Source organism: Homarus americanus, unplaced genomic scaffold (genome assembly GCF_018991925.1).
Source record: "Homarus americanus isolate GMGI-L3 unplaced genomic scaffold, GMGI_Hamer_2.0 scaffold31037, whole genome shotgun sequence".
Taxonomy (NCBI): domain Eukaryota; kingdom Metazoa; phylum Arthropoda; class Malacostraca; order Decapoda; family Nephropidae; genus Homarus; species Homarus americanus.
Genome location: NW_024722227.1, coordinates 1,352,106 through 1,371,347, shown reverse-complemented (window position 1 = coordinate 1,371,347; position 19,242 = coordinate 1,352,106). Strand labels below are relative to the sequence as shown.

The following is a 19,242-nucleotide window of genomic DNA, read 5'->3' as shown; positions in this document are numbered from 1 at the left end:
TAATTGAAGTTAATTAGAATTCTTATTTTTTTTTTTTTTAAAGTGGTACAGATAAACCTCAATAAACGATGGGGTTAGGTTCCTGAAAAACCCATCGCTTAGTGAAATATCGGAAATAGGGAGCATTATATTGTGGGGTTAAATAAGATACATTCCGAACCAGTCCTCAAACACACATGTATCACTGACTAAAAAAATTCGTACATTTATAAAATCAATAGAAAACAATTAAACAATACTCACCACATTATAAGAATATGCCTGGTCATCATCAAATATCCCCTTCAAGGCTAAGAGGACTTGTAGGTGGAGTGGTGACATCACTCTCTCACACAGCCCCTGGGGAGTCTCATGCTGCTTCACAATGTCAAGCTTTACCTCAGAGACACTGTTGTCTTGGATGCCTTGGCCTTTCCAGACATTTTCTAAAGTTACACTGCCTACTTTACAGTCACAAAAACACAGAAAATATCACTTCACAGTCAACATAGCACAGTTCAATCTAAAAGTTAGTGCTGTCCTCTCACTATAATAAAAAAACACCCATGATAAGTACAATATACAATAAAAGACAAAAGTCGTATCGCTGTTTTGTCCGAAGATTAAATATAACTCGTGAAACATTATGAGAGCCCCCTACCACAAGGCAGAGCGCACCAAAAGTTTAGCCCTTCGGCATATGTTTTCACCAAATTTCACTTCATGACTTTTGTCTTTTGTTGTATATGCAGCCAATGATGTTGAACAGTAATTGTGGAGCTACACGATGGTGGAGAAATGCGATTGACAAAGTACCAAGCGCAGGACTGTAGTGTGCTGGTTGGCCATATGGCAGCGCGTGGGTAGATTTACCGCAGCTGACAAGTGCAGTGAGAGATGTATAGTGCATAGGATTAAATATTGTTTCATTATAAAATGTCACTGACTTGATGTAGAAAAATATAATTTGTATTGTTGGAATCCTTACAAGACGGTGATTAATTTGAGTACAGTATTCCCTTAAAGCTCGCAGTTTTAAAGCTTGCGTCTCTTGGAAACTCATGGATTGCCATGGAAAATAAATAAAATAAATCTGAGGCTGTATGCCAGGGATCAAGAGGAGTCTACACTACAGGACAGTACAGATCACCATATTTCCCTGGTCATAAAATGCACCCTATATTTAGCAAGGTGTATTTTGGAGATTTTTTTTTTTTTTCAGATTTAATAGCTTACTGTACTGGCATAGCCAAATCACTGGCTATATGCTATCATGTTTTTCACTACCACAGCTCGCTATCACTTTATGGACCTATTATCAAATATTTGTTGATATTATTACCGGTAATAAAATTTACCGTATATCTCGGCCTATAAGACGGAGTTTGAACCTTAAAAAGATCAGCCCAAAATTAGGGGTCGTCTTAAATACCAGGTATAAAATTCTTACTTCTTACATATTGTGGTTTAGCGTGTCAAGAGTGGTGATGGAGAACATCGTAAAACACTCACATGGTCTTACCACTAATTATTTTATACTGAAACTTTAGTTTGGGAAGCTGGATTAAAAATAAGATTACTGGTAAATTAAAATAATAAAAATGTATTATAAACCTGTCTAACATACCGTAAAATCACAACATACCCCGGTAATAAATGCAGCTATCATCACGCACCGCCCACCATTTGCCAGTGATGAGACAAAAAAGGGAAGAAAAAAATTTTCAGCTCTCGCTGTCACTATGCACATTTAGGGGTAATTTTCCCGCTTGCCTTTGTGTCCGAGTTGGTCAATAATGCATTTCTTTACTGATCATAATACGTATTTCCCATAAATAATTCATTTAGACTTTATTTTATTTGCATTAGTTCTCTTTATAAGAAGTTCTCAGCGACACACCCACGCAGACTGTCGTCAGGCTTTACCTTGGGAGACCACGCAGGTTTTACAAATAATTCCACAAATAAATATATTTATAACACAATCATTGCATTATTATTATTTTTTTAACGGCGATTAGCCTACCTGGACACAAGTCACTGACCCACATCGGGGTCTTGGGAGCGAAAATTTAATAACAATAATAATAATAATAATAATAATAATAATTCATAGTAAATAAAATTTATAATAAAAAATTCAAAATTTAAAATAAAATAGTAATAATAAAGAACCATAAATAAATACTGTACAAAAATTAAAAAAGATCAAAAGTGAGAAACAGTATACTGTATGTATGTTTTGTTTTCAAAGTAAGAGAAACAATTGAAACTGCAATTGTGTGTAAATGAGGCAGAAAGTCAGATCAGTAACCTGGGACTTGGTCACAATTTTTGTGATGCCATATGGAAGCAGGGTCTACCATTAGACAATACATTATGCTTCCAATATCTTCCCAGGCAGTAGTATCTCCATTTGGTAGCTGCCTACTACCTACTACCTACACAACTTTTAGTAATATTACTGTGATACAACATGATAAATTAGACAAACAATGAAAATAAACTAACAAAATCTAATTACCAAGACGCTTCCCATTGGCCATTGTAAGAGGGGGAGATAGGGATATTTCTATCCCGTCTTTGTGTACGAAGTGGCCAGTAATGCATACTAGTGTACAGGGTATTTACTGATCATAATACTTATCTCCTATAAATAATTCATATAAAATTTATTTTTTTACAAAGAATATTCAATAAATGACTGTGATAATTCTTGAATGAAGAAGCCGAAGTCACGTCATCTGATTCGGAATTTGATCCTTAATGATGATGCAACCATACAGTCTGCGCGGAATATTAAATCGCGATAGGGCCGACGAACTAAGTTCTTGCAAAAATAAGATCATATGTTGTGAAGGCTGTCCCGGGATGCGAGATGTCAAAACGCTTGGTTTGCTGGCAAGTGGTGACATTTGGCAACTGAGCACACGTCACGGCTTGTAGTCAGTGCACCTCTGGCAACTGTGAGGAGAAGATTTATTGTGCGGGTTCCCGCGCCACGTGGCCGTGTTTTGTCTATTTTAAGGTGCATTAACCCGACAAAGTGGCCATCAGAGATGTCCAGGAGGGTTACTACGAGAGACGACATTGCAGCAGTGATTGCATTGTACAAAGCTAACCATGTACTGAGAGAAATTTCGGCTCGGAAATGGTGTGGCATTACGTGTTGTTCAAAATCTTGTCAAGCGTTTCCGTGAGCTTGGAGAGGACGTGTTACCAGTTCCATTACCTAAGTCTGGTAGGCCTAAATTATTGTCTCCACGGACACTTAAGGTTATTTCTCGACAAGTTCGGTCCAATCCCTCACTCACAGCACGTGAAGTGAAAGAGAGAAACCCTCGTCTTTTGAGTCACGTCTCGTTATGTTGTGTTCAACAAGCCCTGCACGATGACCTGGGATTTAAGAGCTTTCGTGCCCACCGTAAACCTCTGTTGACGAAGAGACAGAAGGAAAATAGAGTGAAATTTTGCAAGAAATATGAAGTGTGGGATTTAGAGACATGGAGAAGTGTATTGTGGTCTGATGAGGCTACGTTTTCTGTGACTGGGAGTAGTGGTGGGAGGGTGTACCGCCCACCCCACTCAGACGCACACCTCCCACAGTACACTGTAAACACTGTTAAGCACCCTGCCTCGCTTATGATTTGGGCTTCCTTTACATATTATGGTGTTGGTGAACTAGTAATCCTCCCTAAGAACCAGATGATGAATCAGTACAACTATCTTGAACTGCTCAGTGATTTCTTACCTGAATCATTTGATAAAGCTAAGGCAAGCCTTTTCATGCAGGACGGTGCCCCATGCCACACTGTTAAAAGTGTCATACAGTGGCTCAAAGACTGTGAGGTACCTTTCTTTAATGACTGGCCTGGCAGTAGCCCAGATCTTAACCCAATAGAAAATTTGTGCTCCATTGTTAAGCGTCGTCTGCGCGACGCTGACTCCACATCAATCCCGAAGCTAGAGGCAGCCATCAAGGATACCTGGGCTAACTTGCCACTTGACCTCTTGCAAAACCTTGCTGACAGTGTTCCTCGAAGGCTAAAAGACTGTCTGAAGCGCAGAGGAAACACTACAAAGTATTAATTGAAGTGGTAAGTGTTACTTGACTTTATTTATATAACATAATCGTAAATATGCATATTTTTTCAGCACACGATCTAACAATCCGCGCAGACTGTAAATGTATCAGGTAAACTTCACTTACCGGGTATAGCTTCCCTTTGTCGCAAAGCAAGTTTATAAATTAAAGAAAATACTTGCAGTGTGTTTAATATAGTACATTATATTATAAATAAATAAGTAAACAAATAAATCGGTAAATCCATTTCAAGTAAATGGAAAAATTTTACTCGACACCGACATTAGTGCCAGTTAAATAAACAGACGCTTAAGTGACGTCACTAGTGTTTACACTACACCAACCGGTAACATTTGATGCCATTACTTGAAGTGAATTGGCCTTATTTTAAATAACCAAGGATGTGTAAACAGCACTGGTCAGTGGGATGGTTGGTAAAGGACTACTGGGTCAGTAAGCTCCCTATGGTAAGTGTCACATTTGGGGTAGTCTTATTCAGCGAATAGAGCTCAAAACCTACTTTTTAAATGGAAATTTTGGGGGTCGTCTTATACACCCCGTCACCTTGTAGGCCGAGATATATACCTAATTTAATACAAAAGGATATAATTATACGTATAGGTACCCCCATAGGTACCTACGGTATACACATTACAAATACTTATCTGTACCGGGCATGTTCACTAGGAACTGTCCAGTACAGGGATTGTTTACATCCTGTGCACCAGATCAGCTAATGTTTCAGAGGTATTGTCTTTGCATTTTCACTACCACAACTATCACTGTGTGGATCTCATGTGCATATACTAGTATAGTCTTCATTTACGCGGTTAATTGAACCCGTGGAGGTCCGCGTAAAACGAGACACGCGTAAACGAAATAACAGAACATATGGGATTAATTGAAATAGAGACTGGGCCGACCCCCAAACTACACTTTTTCCGACACAATACGTACGTTGTAGTAAAAATAACATCTTAATTTTATGATGGTATGCACACACAATTAATATTTAAGAGAAATATCAATAATATTAGGTTTTTTAACACTTACGTTAGTAGAAGAGATGGCTGGGCACACGGGGATGGGGGGTTGGTTCCAAGACAGAGGGCAGATTATTGGCCCTCACCTGTATCACTTGTATCAATTGTATCACTATCCACCACAGAGGCTTGCAGGGCCTCTTTGTCAAACCCCTTAAAGCCCATATCCTCAATATCACTGACTTGGGCCGGCTGTGGTGGGTGGCGGGTGAAGAACTCGGTAATGTTTTGTTGACTGGGCGACCTTGTGTGCACCCTGCCTGCGCCGCTTGCCGCGTAAATGATGGAATGAACCGTGTAAATAAAAATTTTCGGTTTGGCAAGGTGCCGCGTAAACCAAATCCGCGTAAATCGAGACTATACTAGTGTTATTTCATGTTTGTTTATTTATTTATGTTATTTCATATTTATTATATTGTCTTATGCATACATAATGTTGTTATCCATGTGCATATAGCAATTTATACAGTACAGTATATGTATTTTGCACACTTCTGGGACTGGCTTGAAAAACTCGCGGATTTTGCTTTCTCACGGGGTCCATTTTACCTAACCCCAGCAAGCTTTAAGGGAATGCTGTATATACAAACCAAAAAAAATCCAACCAATGGATATTCGATGGGTAGTGTTAAAGCAATTTTTTTTTTATTGTATATAGCGAGATGGTCTTAATTCATGATCATTGTTAAAGTGGAATATCATTGAACGAGACATTGTTTATCGAGGTTTATCTGTAAATCCTCATTTTGTCCTCTCTAATGCTTGCCGACTCGGGTAGCATTATCTTCTGTAATGGCTGATAGAAGGTTATTGATATACAATATTATATTAAACATAGAATGGAGTAGAGCTTTGAGTATTTATCTGTATATTATTGTAGTACTGTACTGTACAACACTATTTCTTTCATAATTCAGTAGTTTAGTACAGTTCAGTCATGAATTTTAGGATATACTGTAATTGGTTTGGTTATTGTTGTAGTTCATTGATGTGATGGTAATGGTAATCTTAGAGTGCATGTTATTGGCTTTCATAAACATTTTGCTTTTCTTACTTTATAATAGTTGAGCTTGTAAATATACACCATACCATTTTATCTCATTGCCAAATTGATGAGAACTTGTACTGGTTTTCTTTATGAAATGTAAAAAAAATTTACCTTTGCATATACTGTATCAGTTACTCAAAACATATCATATTTACATTGGTTAAGAACAGTAGAGGCAGCTTCTGATTCATCAGTTTTCATTAAATTTTGTCAATCACAGGGATTATATATAAAGTGATATCCCCTCTAGCCGGAACAGTTGATGCAGAGCACTTCCGTTAATGAGAGATCACTAAACCGAAAATTGATGATTGTATAATGAGAATAGTGTTAGAAATTTTAAACCGCTAAACTAAAAAATCGTTAAGTTAACAATTGTTAAAAGAAGGATACCTATAATGGAATCTAGCAACTGCCACAACTTAACTCGGTTTTTTAATGTTAGCAACATCATGGATTCGATCTGATGTACTTTCTGTAAACTGTGCTATAAAATTTTTATGTATAATAAAGTTAGTTATGTATCATAGCAGATATTATTTCTCAATTATCTGAGTACCTATGGGGCCCCCACATCTGATTTCCACCAAGGCCCCCACAGGTCTAAATATGGCCCCTGGTAATTTCAGGTAGATATCATAATTTTTCTTATTACAGTATTACAATATTTAATTATTTTTTTGTTTATTTTTTACTCCGTTACATGTACACACAAATTTTCATACAGAATTCACAAAAAAATAAAAATAAAAATTAAGGTAAAAAACATAAGGAATAAACATTTCTTTGTGTAGCAGAGTGGGAGAGCGGTGTGAAGGATTTCAGCTGTTTACTGTCTCCTGCCCCATGTGTAGTGAAATAATTGCCCAATGGCAATGCAGTATTTTTTCTTTTACAGTATTTTATTTATTTTTATTTTTATTTATTCCTCACATTTACCAGTTCTGTATACAGTCAGTCCCCGACTTATGATGGGGTTAGGGACCGACGACCAGGTCGTAAGTCGAATTGGTCGTAATTCGAAAATGCGAAAATAATACATAGAAAATCTAAAATTGGCTTCTTTTTCTTCTCAGCACCACGAGAACTCTCACTTTTATGCTTGCCAGCCATTTTAAAAGGAATTACAAACTAAAATTTTGTCAGTACACAGCGCGATCACTTACGTCAGGACTCGAAGATACGTACTGTAATTTGAATAATATTTATACGACTAATGCGGTTCTTATGTCCGGGTGGTCGTAAATCGAGTAGGTCGCAAGTTGAGGAGTACCTGTACTTGTATACTGTATTATTTTATGTACAAAGAATACCTCCTTCCATGTTCAAACCATCCTTAGGGCAATAGAACACAGTTCAGCAACTCAGGTGGGCAATCACCCAGCTGACTCACTTTGGGGGAGGGAGGGAGCATGGCTGGAATGATGAGTTGGCTACACATTTACACCCCAGCTGCCTCCACACAAAAACATTCACTTCCAACTCATACACACCCATGCTCTTCATTTGTTTGTTTTTGTTTTATATTCTACAGTGTTTTCTTGATTTCTAAGCCACATTTGAGTGTTGTATTGATTATATTTGTATTTTTTCTCATTCACGGACAAGTGATAAACATGCTGAACTAGCGAGAGATGCTGGGTGGGTTGGCTCTCGTGAGAGCGAAACCCAAGTGTAAGGGCAGTTCAGGGAGTCATATGCATATTAGTGGGGTCATATACTATGGATGTGCTTTAAATTACAATGTGTGGCAAGGGTGTGAAGCATTCTGGTAGTGGTGGTAGTGGAAGTGAAATAAAATGAAGAAAAGCTATAACTCTTGAACAAAAATTAGATGTGATAAAGTGGTATGAACCCTCACATCCTCCATCTCCTGCTCCACCACTAATCTCAGACAACAATTTTCTCTGCTTGTGACGAGTTTTAAAACATTCTTATAAGTTTATTTACATTTCTTATAGATAGAAATATTTTGATTTAAGTTGGTTTGATTATTAAAATATATTAAGGGAGTCGCACTCCACTACGTATTATTTCATCATTTTTCATCTGCGCCCTCCTTCACTGCTTTGTTTTCTATCGCATAGCAAAGTACACTAACACCCTGTAACAATCATTATTCCCCCCTTTTCATATTTGTATTCCATTAACCCTTACGTCACCATAATGTATTATAATTAAATGACAACCAGCCCCCTGCCACCGCCAAAAAAAAGTAAAAAAAATAGATAAGTAAAATAAAATCTTGCAGAAATCAACTCAGAATAGTCATAAAACTTTGTAAATCATAAAAATTTTGCTTGCTGATTATTGGCAATCCAATATAGGGCCCTCTTGGTCATGGCCTTGGTCTGTCACCATGGGAACAGCTCTCAGTTGTTAGCCCCTCCAGTAGTAGTACTCATTGTGCTCTTACCATATCTTGCACTTCTTTGTCCTGTATGTACGTACTCTTGGCAATACTGTATGTTATATTTTTAGCCCGCAACACACGAAGATATATTGCAGAGGTAACACCGACACCCGTGGTGTAATGGTCAGCATGCTCGCCTCGCAAGCGACCAGACCTGAGTTCAATCCCCGGGCTGGGTGAAACTATGGCTAAGTTTCTTTACACCATTTGCCTCTGTCTGCCCAGCACCAATTGGGTACCTGGATGTTAATCGTGTTCTGGGGTAATGATTAGCCGGTGCAGTTGGCGAGTTGTCCGGTTCGTCTCGGACTATTCCTTGACACTGGGTCGTGCAGCTTGTTAACTCAGGGTGTGGTTGTTGTGTTGGGAACAGCTTCTACACCTTAAACAAATTCATGCCTAGGTGGCCCTTGGGCCGGCCATCCTCATTACACGAGGGGCAACCATTATATTATCGTATATCGCCAAGTCTATGTAATTGTTGTTGTTATGATTTGGCAAACAACACTCGTGTGTAGTCAGCTGGTCAGTGATATGAAGTATGAATATTGGAGCGTGCTCGAGTACATATGGATGTGTAAAATGCTGTGCAATATATTGATTTTCCATTTATTGTTGTTATCAATAATTGAATAGTATTGTAATTAATCATATTTCCCAATCAGTTACATGTATTATGTGCAATGGAGACGCGTATCATACTCACTGCTTTGTAGGTGTATGCGGGCATTTGTGTGACACATTACATTTATCTATTGTATTATTTATATTTTATTCATCGTTCTCTACTGCTTTTCTGCTCATTCAAGTGAAACTCCGTACTCGTCGATGTATACAGTAATGGGTTTTGAGTTACACTTTCATGTGTACAGTACTGCAAGCGAAGTTATTTTTCAAAATATTTCAGCTGATTATTTTTTCTTTCCATATGTGCTGATTGCATCCAAGTATTTCCCTAGTTCCTACCTTAGGTATTATCTGCTCACAGGCAGAGTTGTCATGGTTGCTAGCCACTCTTTGTTGTCTGGTTCTCAGCAAATAAATGTGAAAGTAGTGTCACTGTCATTTTTTGTTATACAATATACTGTACTGTATATACGGTGTCTATATCTTATTTATATGAATATCTTCCTCCTACACACACACACACACACACACACACACACACACACACACTCACTACTACTACTACTACTACTACTACTACTACTACTACTTTTTACTTTTTTTTTTTAATTAATGGCCTCCAGCCTCCCCAATAGCCACACCTTCGCTGCCATTTTATTGCCTTAATATTAAATATCCTAATACATAAGTAGTTATCCTAGCTGTGTTGAATTAGTTGAGCCGCAGGTCTATGCGGCATTCAGTGACTAACCTCATAGTCAATATCTGCAACTGTTGTCGGCTTTGGGGCCGAAGCTCTCGTTCCCCTGAGGCAGAGCAAAGCTGACCAAAGGAGAGAGAAGGACATTTGACATCTCATCCAGGCTGTAACATAACTTCTGGGCTGCTGCTTCTGTTTGTTGATCACCTCCGCAAGTAAGGCGTAGAAACATCTTGCACTTGGTCCCATCCCACCAGAGGTTGTGAACACTAGAGGAGTGAAGCTGCCTTGATGAACTTTCTGAATTCTCTCCCCGTATGCCCTTATCTTGTCGTTCTCGTTCCTCCTGTGTGCAGCATCGAGAGCTAAGTTACGGTGACATGCAGCCATGGGATAAATTATCCTGATATCGAAGAAGGCTCGCTGTCCCTGCGTCCAGAATCCTTGAGCACTGACGTCAACACGGGCTTCGTTGGATGTGTTTGAAGTCCTATGTTGGAAGATCTCACCGTCCAATGGAAGGAGGGTCGGTTCTACCATGACATCACGGCAGATTTCCTTCAACATATTTGCTGTGAGATCCCTTACTTCGTCATGCCTCATGCATATGAAGCCCCCTTTCTTGTACACCATGGCGTGATCGACGTCATAGGAAGAGCCACACACTCATTGGGAGGGCAACCCTTCTACTAGCCTACCATACCTTAGAGCATTGGCATCTGTAAATTCTTGTTTATTGAGACTGAAACCATTTGCCCTTATCGGTAACGTAGTTAACCAGTTCGAGGCGCCCACCTCCTGTGCTATAGCTACTTTTTTTTCAAATTCTCTGGTACTTGCTGCAGCTTATCACTTTGGCCGTGCTGTCGTTCTGTCGTAATGGACCTTTGAATCTTGTTTACTTCGCTGGTATCCACCTCCCCTGTTGCGTTCTGAGCTATTATGTGGTCCGTGAGGGCTGCTGTGAGCTTAACTGAGTTTTGATGTTCGGTGGCAGCAATCTCCTTTGGATTGGTTAGTCCCATTCCTCCCAGTCTTGGTGGTAGTACAAGGAGTGATCTTTCTGCTGGGGTTAAGTGAGGGTGTTTCACTAGTTTGGGAATGAAATTGACGCTGATAGCATCTTCCAGAGGGTGAAGGAGGGGTCTGATATCAGGGATGGTCCGCATCAGGTAGTTCCAGAGATGCTTGACTCCATGGGTGAATGCCGCAAAAGCTGCATGTGGCTCTGTGTTAGCAATCTCAGACAGAGCTTGGATTTCCCTAACCCACTCATTCACCTTTCCCGTTACCTGCTCGGTCTTGAAGTCAGTCGTGCCAATTACTGCGCCTAGGTGTCTTTGGCCTTCCTTTGTTATTTTGACCACTTCCGCCAAACACCTCCATTGCCCATTCATAATGTTCTGGCTTCACAATGAGGACTTGCTGGCGTTTGGGTGGTACCCTATTTGTGGGCCTCGCGATGTTACCAAGTCCCACCACTTTTTGATGTCCTCCACTTTTCCTGCTCCTCTAAGGTCATCAGCGTATGGCACTACTACTACTTCCCTACTACTTTGCTGTCACTCGGAATCGAGTATGATTATCATCCAGCTATGATACAATGATATGAGTTATTAAGGATGTCACCTAGGATGGTGAGTTTTGAGGTGACTAAAGAGGCCGATACGGGACCCACAGAGTTGTTCACATTCGTTGCATATGTGTAGGGCTGCATCTGGTGCAGGAGGGGCGGCAGCAACGTCTTTCTGGCGTTGGTGCTTGTCTGCCTCGGTATGCAGTCGGGCTAACTCGAAAGTATTGACACCTTCTCGTGTGGTGCTCCTCCAAGCGTTATGATGAGGAGTAATCGACTCCCAGGTGAGGGGGGGGGGTCGATTTGGCATTTTTTCAGTTTTGTCTTAAGACTACGTATCCTTGTACCTTTTCAGTTGCCCGCCAGCGTTACATTAACTATTCATTAGGTGACTGTAAAGTAGCTGCTTTGGCAGTCTACTGTCGTCCATATGGGTAACATGGCCACACACACACACACTCTGACTCTGACTCTGACTCAGGCTCATACAAAAGAGTGAGCTCAGCAGCTTCTTCAGGAAAGATCACTTATATGACATGCTGCATGCTTGCAAGTCAGGCAGTAATTGATGCATGATCCTGTGATGTGTGGCAGCACTGCTGGGCTGGCAGTGTTATCAAAACATAGGCCTAGAGGTGCATGAAACACTTCATAAAAATCAAGCTACTTGTACTGCATGTAATGCCATGAGGTACTGGCTAACTTTTCATCACGGATATATCCATGATCGGCACCACCGAAACCTATTGTTTATCAGAGATATATCCACGAATGACACCAACATCAAAACTAACAATGATATGAAAATGAAAGTGGGTCCCATGTCAATCATGTTGGTGTTCTTGAACGTACTACCACCTAACTTTTATTCCCGTTGAATTAATTGTTACTACAACGTGGTGTTTTTCAGGAATGCAACTACCGCGTTTTAGAAAAACTGACTGTACCTGTAGTGAGTGAGGTGAACATAGAAGAAGCAGCAGAGCATGTGAGTGAGGGGAGAGCCTGTAGGGGGATGTTACAACAGCTCGTGAATGAATGGGGAAAAGTGTTTTTTGCTCCCAGTTCCAGCTACCATAAAGTGTGGGGGGAAATGGTTTACCAGAATAGAAAAGGAATTGTATTTCCTAGATATTTTTTCCTAATCGTATATAAAACAAGATTTTAATATTTTGTGAATGAAATTAGCTTGGAACTTAAAAATTACATTTGTTTCTCTTTTTTTTTTAGACCAGGTTATCTGTCTGGAAAAAATGGAGTGAGTTGGCGAAGGGGCCAGATGGACGCCTTTCTGGTTCTGTGTGTGGACAAGACCCAAAGTAAGTGTAATTCATTATTCAAGTTTTGGAGAGTTTGTTTTCTCAACTCATAAATCAGTGTTTTCATCACTTAGTGCCCTGCTTCAATCACCAAGTTTAGCTAAAATCTTGTTGTTTTACATATTTGCTGAGAAGGATTAAGTTCAGCTAAACAAAATTATGTTGAAGGGATTTTCTATTGGTTATAATGAACTCCAGTTAATTTTGATTTCAGACATTTCCTTAACTGTTAGTAAATAATTGTCAGTAAATAATTGTTATATTTTCACTTGGAGAGAGTAATTAATTGTTGGGGGGATATTGATGTTATAGCTGCAGCATTAATCTTATAAAGAGTCCCTAATTAACTCTCACAGTTTTAAAGACTCGTATAGGCAACTGAAATTATATACTTCAAATAGCCCCTTAATTCTCATTTTACTACAGGTATTTTAAAGAAGTAATCAGGAACTAAAATTGTAATCTTGAAAGAGCAGTTGATTTTTCATTCTCAGATAGAACAGGTAAGAGGGAATGAAGAACAGTCAGTGATAAGAGAGGCTGTGTGTTCTCTTAGTTCTGGCCACCTGACATTATATTGAAGAGGTTTGCAAGAGTGAAAGGAAATCATAGATTCAGACAAAATGGTAAGGTTGAACCAGCATTTCCTTTCTTTTCTTTCTTATATAAAACTTGAACTTTTTCTCTGTATAACATTAACTTTTTCTCATAATATTACAGTTACTGCAAAGAACCAGCATCTGTCCCCCCACATGAATGGCCCGATGACATCACTCGGTGGCCAATTTGCCGGAAAAGAATAGCAGCGGTTAAAAAGATCCACGCTGCTGAGCACATGGCGTGTGAAGTTATTGGCCACCCCTGCTGTATAGGCATTCATGGAGAGTGTCGAATTACAACGCGGGAGTACTGTAATTTTGTGCGCGGCTACTTCCATGAAGAGGCTACGCTTTGCTCTCAGGTATGTGTTTTCATCTGTCTCTTGCAAATTCCCTTGCAATTGCCTCTTATTAAAATGTACTCACAGTCTTGATTGACCTCAGTGATAAAGGACTTGGCTAATGTTAGTGGCATTATAATTACAGAATGTATTTTTGAGTAAAGTTCTTGTTGGTGACTAACATAACTTCTCATCAGAGCCTTCACTTACTAGTAATGGAAAATAATATAATTCTCTGTTCACCAGATTCTACTCTTATTAGATGTTTCTTCTGTTCAATTGGCTTTTCTGTAATACTGGATTTCAAGGCCAGATTGGTCTTACCTATTTATTCCATTTTCAGTTGTACAAAATTTAACCTTTGAAAATCATATTGGTTTTCTTTGTCAGGTTCAGGCTCCTTATTTATAGGCTCTGGTTACCTCACTGTATATTGGGAGAGAGCTTGTTTGAGTGAGAAAAAAAAATCATATTGGTTTTAAAGCTACTTCAAAACATTACACTTGTGAAGACCATCATCAGAATTACCAGCCATTATGTCTGTCTTGCTCTTAGTATCTATCCCATGTGTTCACGCAGCAGAGATGCTCATTCAAAACCAAGTGACCTGGAAATGTCAGCGTTTTTGTGTGTTGCTCCCCACCTGTATCACTTCCATACTATCTCGCTTTACGGCTCCCATTTGACATGGTTTCCCTCCAATTGTTCTTTTAGACACAGTCAGGTCATGTGTCCCTCTTAAAGCCTTAGGCCAGTCAACTTCGCTCTCTCTAATATTGTTGCTATTATACTCCAAGGATAAAAAATCTCTAAAATAACTTCAGTCACACTGAAATTTAAAATTGCTATATTATTTCCACACTGAATTACAAGTGGCTACATCAGTGGCACATTTTGGAGAAATTTGAAGAATTTTTTTTTCTCAGAGAAAGTGAAGTTCCTTTCAACCCCTTAACCTTGCATGCACACACACACACACACACACCTTTAAGACAGGCATAAGTCCCATCTTTCTCAACTTTTATTACTTTTGCTCTCACAGTTCCATGTTTACTTTATGTACTGTTTGTATTAGTCATACTGGTCATTAGCCATACAGTATTAGTATATGGAAATGTGTAGTGATGGCCAGTCTGGAGGCTCTTGTATCATGGCCACCCTCAGAAGGGAGATACATTATTATAAATTACAAGACAGACTGAGTGATTATAAGGTTTCTGTATCTTCAGCATGGAACGTAATTGCATTTAAAAAGTATAAAGCATTCTATTAATGAATTATGAAGGCTGCAGCTAATTCTTTTAAACACCAACAGGTTTCCTGCTTGAACAACGTTTGTGGTATGATACCGTTTCACAACCCTGATGTTCCAGACCAGTTTTATAGATTGTGGACATCTTTATTTATTCATGCAGGGTAAGATATATCAATACTCATCAGGAGGTAATTTATGTTTTGAGACATTTCAGTGTTTTATAAGAAGTGAAGATTGTAAGCTTTATATACTATACTGACTATACATTACAGACATCCCTTGAGTTATGGAAAGGTTACATTTTCTGAGAAGTTCCTGCAACTCAAAACCTATTTTCTCATAGATTTCCACTATATATAGTACAGTGCTATCCTCGTTAACTGGAATAATTGCTGCAGAGCTCTTCTGAGAATGAGAGATTTCTGGGTATTGAGTGTAAGCTGGAATATTGCTGCAGAGCTCTTCCAAGAATGAGAGATTCCCGGTTTTGAGACAAATTTCTTATCCCCAGAAAAAATTACACATCCCTGGAATTTTTTCGGGTACAGTAAAGCCTCGAATAAAGACAGTAATGTGTCCTCCAATACTGCAGTGTAAGGTGAATCATCTTATCGCGAATCATTAATTATCATTAAAATAAAGCAATAATAATGAAATGCATTCCAAAGTGTGACCTTTTCATATCGTTTGTGTGGCTTTTTACCCTTTTTCCCCCCAAAAAACAATACAATTAATGAAAATTGCAAACTATATTCTTTAAATAATGTTTCTGAATGCATCTTATACAATATAAATGAATAATAATATGGTCACACAAGAGGAGATGGGATGCCATTGTTTTCGTTTGTGTTTACAGCCGGGAATCCGGGACGATAGTTCTTCACGAGAAAATTAAGAAAATAAGACCCTGATTGTAGCTGTAGTAAAATTAATGTAAAAAAATGAATATACAGTACAGTATATGTTTTAAGTAACGTTATTTAATGTTAATAAATGGAACAATAGAAGTAGCTAACCACTAATGGCAAAGAAAATAAAAAAAAAGAGACGGATTGGGAACGCCAACATAAACGTGCGCATTTAAGGATACCGTTTCATTTATCTTTTTAAGAATATGTACAAAAGATTCATTATTGTGTATTACTGAATATGTATTTGATTTAATTAATGTTTATATATGTGAAATGAACAATACAATTCATTAATAATACGTAGAATATTAAAACACACAAGAGGATAAGAGACGGCATTGTTGTCAGTGTTTACACCCATAATGTCAGTTGTCCACCTGAAACTGAAGAAAATAAGACCCTGTTTGTTGTTGTAGCAAAATTAATTTAATAAATATGTATGTTATTTAATGTACAGTAGAAATAACCACTGATATTAAAGAAAAACGTGAGACTGATAATGGAACACCAATGTATACAGTGCGTGCACACTCAAGGAAACATAGTCATTTATCTTAAGAATATGTACAAAAGATTCATTATTGTTTATTACTGAATATGTATTTGATTGAATTAATGTTTACTGTATACAGTATGTGTGAAATGAACAATGCAATTCATTAATAATATATAGAATTTTAAAACACAAACGAGGAGACAAGGCGGCATTGTTTTTGTGAGTGACGATGGTTCTACGTAAGAAACTGAAGAAAATAAAACCCTGGTTGTAGCTGTAGTGAACTTAATTTAAAAAATTAAAATACCTGTATGTATGTTTTAAGTAATGTTATTTAATGTTAATAAATGGAACACGAAGTAGCTAACTAATAATGGTAAATAAATAAAGCGAGACGATTGGGAACGCCAACGTGCGTACATGTGAAACATATCGTCATTTCTTTACATATGAATAAGAAAACAACACTTATTTACTGTTCATATATGTTTTAAATAAAATTTACGAATGTAAAACAAAAATTCTACTCACCAATGGTGGTAAAGTCTAAAGCATAAGGACAGCCAATGAATATTGTGTGAGTTTTTATTCAGATGACAAAGTCATCAGGTTCAACTCTGGCTGAAGCTATAGCTTTGAAACTGTTACTGAACCTGAAGTTGATGTTGAAGCTGCTTATGATGCTGAATTTGATGGTGTAGCTGAAGTTGATGGTTTAGGCCTTTGAATAATAAAGCTGTCGAAAGAACCTTGCACAGCTGCTTTCTTTTCTCATTACCAGGTATACGTCTTCATGTAGAGGTCATTTGCATTTATTTAAATTTTAATGCTTTGTTCTGTTAACCCTTTAGGTGCGTAATTAAATTTCGCGCCGGTTCCTGAAAAGTGTCAATTATCCTGCCAAAAATGAATTTCATATAATCACATTTTCTATATGTTTTTCCTAGAGAACTTTTAGTATATTTTCCAAATCTGGAACAAAAATTCACATATGTGTGCAAATTTTAGAGAAAAAATGACATTTATACCCAAAAATGCAGGAAATTGGTATAAATCAATGTCTGGTATATGGCAAATAAATTTAATCAATTTGGTTACTAAACAGCAAATTTAGATATGTATTACATATTCAGATAATATCAAACAAAATAGTACAAAAATAAGCTATATTGCATTCAGGAAATACTCCTATACCTCAATACATAATATGTCCGCATGTCGTCTCATTTGGGGTAGTTTTTTCAAGGCCGTGGGATATCCCCGCTTGTCGCATTTAATTAATATAATATTTTGGGCGGGTTTACCTGCATGTCGCATCCAAAGGGTTAATGGATCCACTAAAGAAAATATGTTCATTGCTTGCTCCATATATTATCCACAGACCTCTCGCCTTTTTCATACCATTTTAACACATCCAGTTTCTCGGCTAAGCTTATACACTTCTATTAGCTTTTGAAACAACACTACCACCACTTGCTCTCTTGCTCATGTTGAATAGGGATGCAAAAATGCTGTAAGAAACCTGAAAAAGTATTTCTCCTGTTCCTGTTCAGATGCGTGAAAACAACGGGACCGCCAAGCTCCAACTGTTGTTTACTGGCGATGCGCATTACCACTCATTAGCCAGGCAGTTTCTTTGTGCAAGGCGCTCTTCATTTTTTTTTTCCATAAATTTTTTCTCTTTTTTTTTATAATACTTATTGGGATTTAGTTATTATTTATATGAAAATATAATTTTATTATATTTTTATTATATTTTGGTCGTAACTATGAATATTGAAATAAGGACGTAAATGTAATTGGGTCCTAAATTAACTAGGGTCTTAAATATGAAAAGTTGTTGGTCGAACTGTTGTTATCGGAGGCTTTACTGTACTGGAGAAAGTATTCTGAGAGTCCAAACTATGCATATTGCACTGACAGACACAGAACTGTATTTATTTATGCAAAAACCACTGTACATGTACAATACTGTACAGTATACAGTACAGTCGACCCTCGTTAAAACGGACTAATAGGGGGGAAGGGTGTCCGTTTTAGACGATTGTTCCAATTAACCGATTTAGGGGTTAATATTGCATAATATTGCGTTATACAGCTATGTGTATGTTTATTTGAGTGCCCCATCATAGGAGTCCGTTTTCTCTCACTTCAGGACGCCTGAGTCATCCGTTTTCTCTTAATCTTAGAGTGCACCAGAGACTGTTATTCCTTAGTAGTGACACAGAATTTGAAATTGCAACCCCAATTGCAACTGGGACAATCCCAGAACCAGAAATTTGATATGGACAGTTCAGATTTCGTCCGATTTATCCGAAATCCGGATTAAAGGGGTCTGAATTAACGAGGGTTGACTGTATTGTAAATGAACAAAATCCATTTATCCCTTTGTATTTGCAAACTCCATATTTGCAAATTCACTTATTTAAGAAAATATGTTAGTGACCCATTATTCAAGATTCGTGATCGAAATTCAGCTATCCGTGAGGTTCTTAGAATTTTCTTGACCAACCGTTGGCAGATGCACATCTCCCGCACACACTCCGAAGTTAGTCAGTTCTCTCGTGTGTGTGTTGTACCGTCTTCTCCCTCTCACTCCACCCAGTACATGGATGCGGGAGATTGCTGTAACACCCCATTATTTTAGTTATAAAGTACTATACATTGCATCACAGAGTATCTAGGGCACCAGAGTTAACATTCAGCACTCCCTGGTAAAATTTGATTCCTGCAGTACTCACCCATTAACACCCAACAACTTCCCCATTTATGTCAAACCAGCCACTATGCAGAACGTCTCCAATTCTGTGGTAAATCCTTTATCGTAGATTTTATTTAATTTACGGTGTAA

At 38.1% G+C, this 19,242-nt stretch overlaps 1 protein-coding gene across 5 annotated transcripts in view; it reads left to right on the top strand.

The window, feature by feature from the left end:
- Nucleotides 1-19,242, top strand: part of LOC121862263 (inactive rhomboid protein 1-like) — a 109,460-nt gene that overhangs the window by 85,026 nt on the left and 5,192 nt on the right. For 3 of the 5 annotated variants that reach the window (XM_042360371.1, XM_042360374.1, XM_042360375.1), the window contains exons 11-14: nt 12,381-12,458; nt 12,701-12,789; nt 13,510-13,750; nt 15,045-15,145. In XM_042360371.1, coding sequence (XP_042216305.1) covers nt 12,381-12,458; nt 12,701-12,789; nt 13,510-13,750; nt 15,045-15,145 — 509 coding nt within the window. The remainder of the gene's footprint in view (nt 1-12,380; nt 12,459-12,700; nt 12,790-13,509; nt 13,751-15,044; nt 15,146-19,242) is intronic. The other 2 variants (XM_042360372.1, XM_042360373.1) reach the window with 1 other exon arrangement.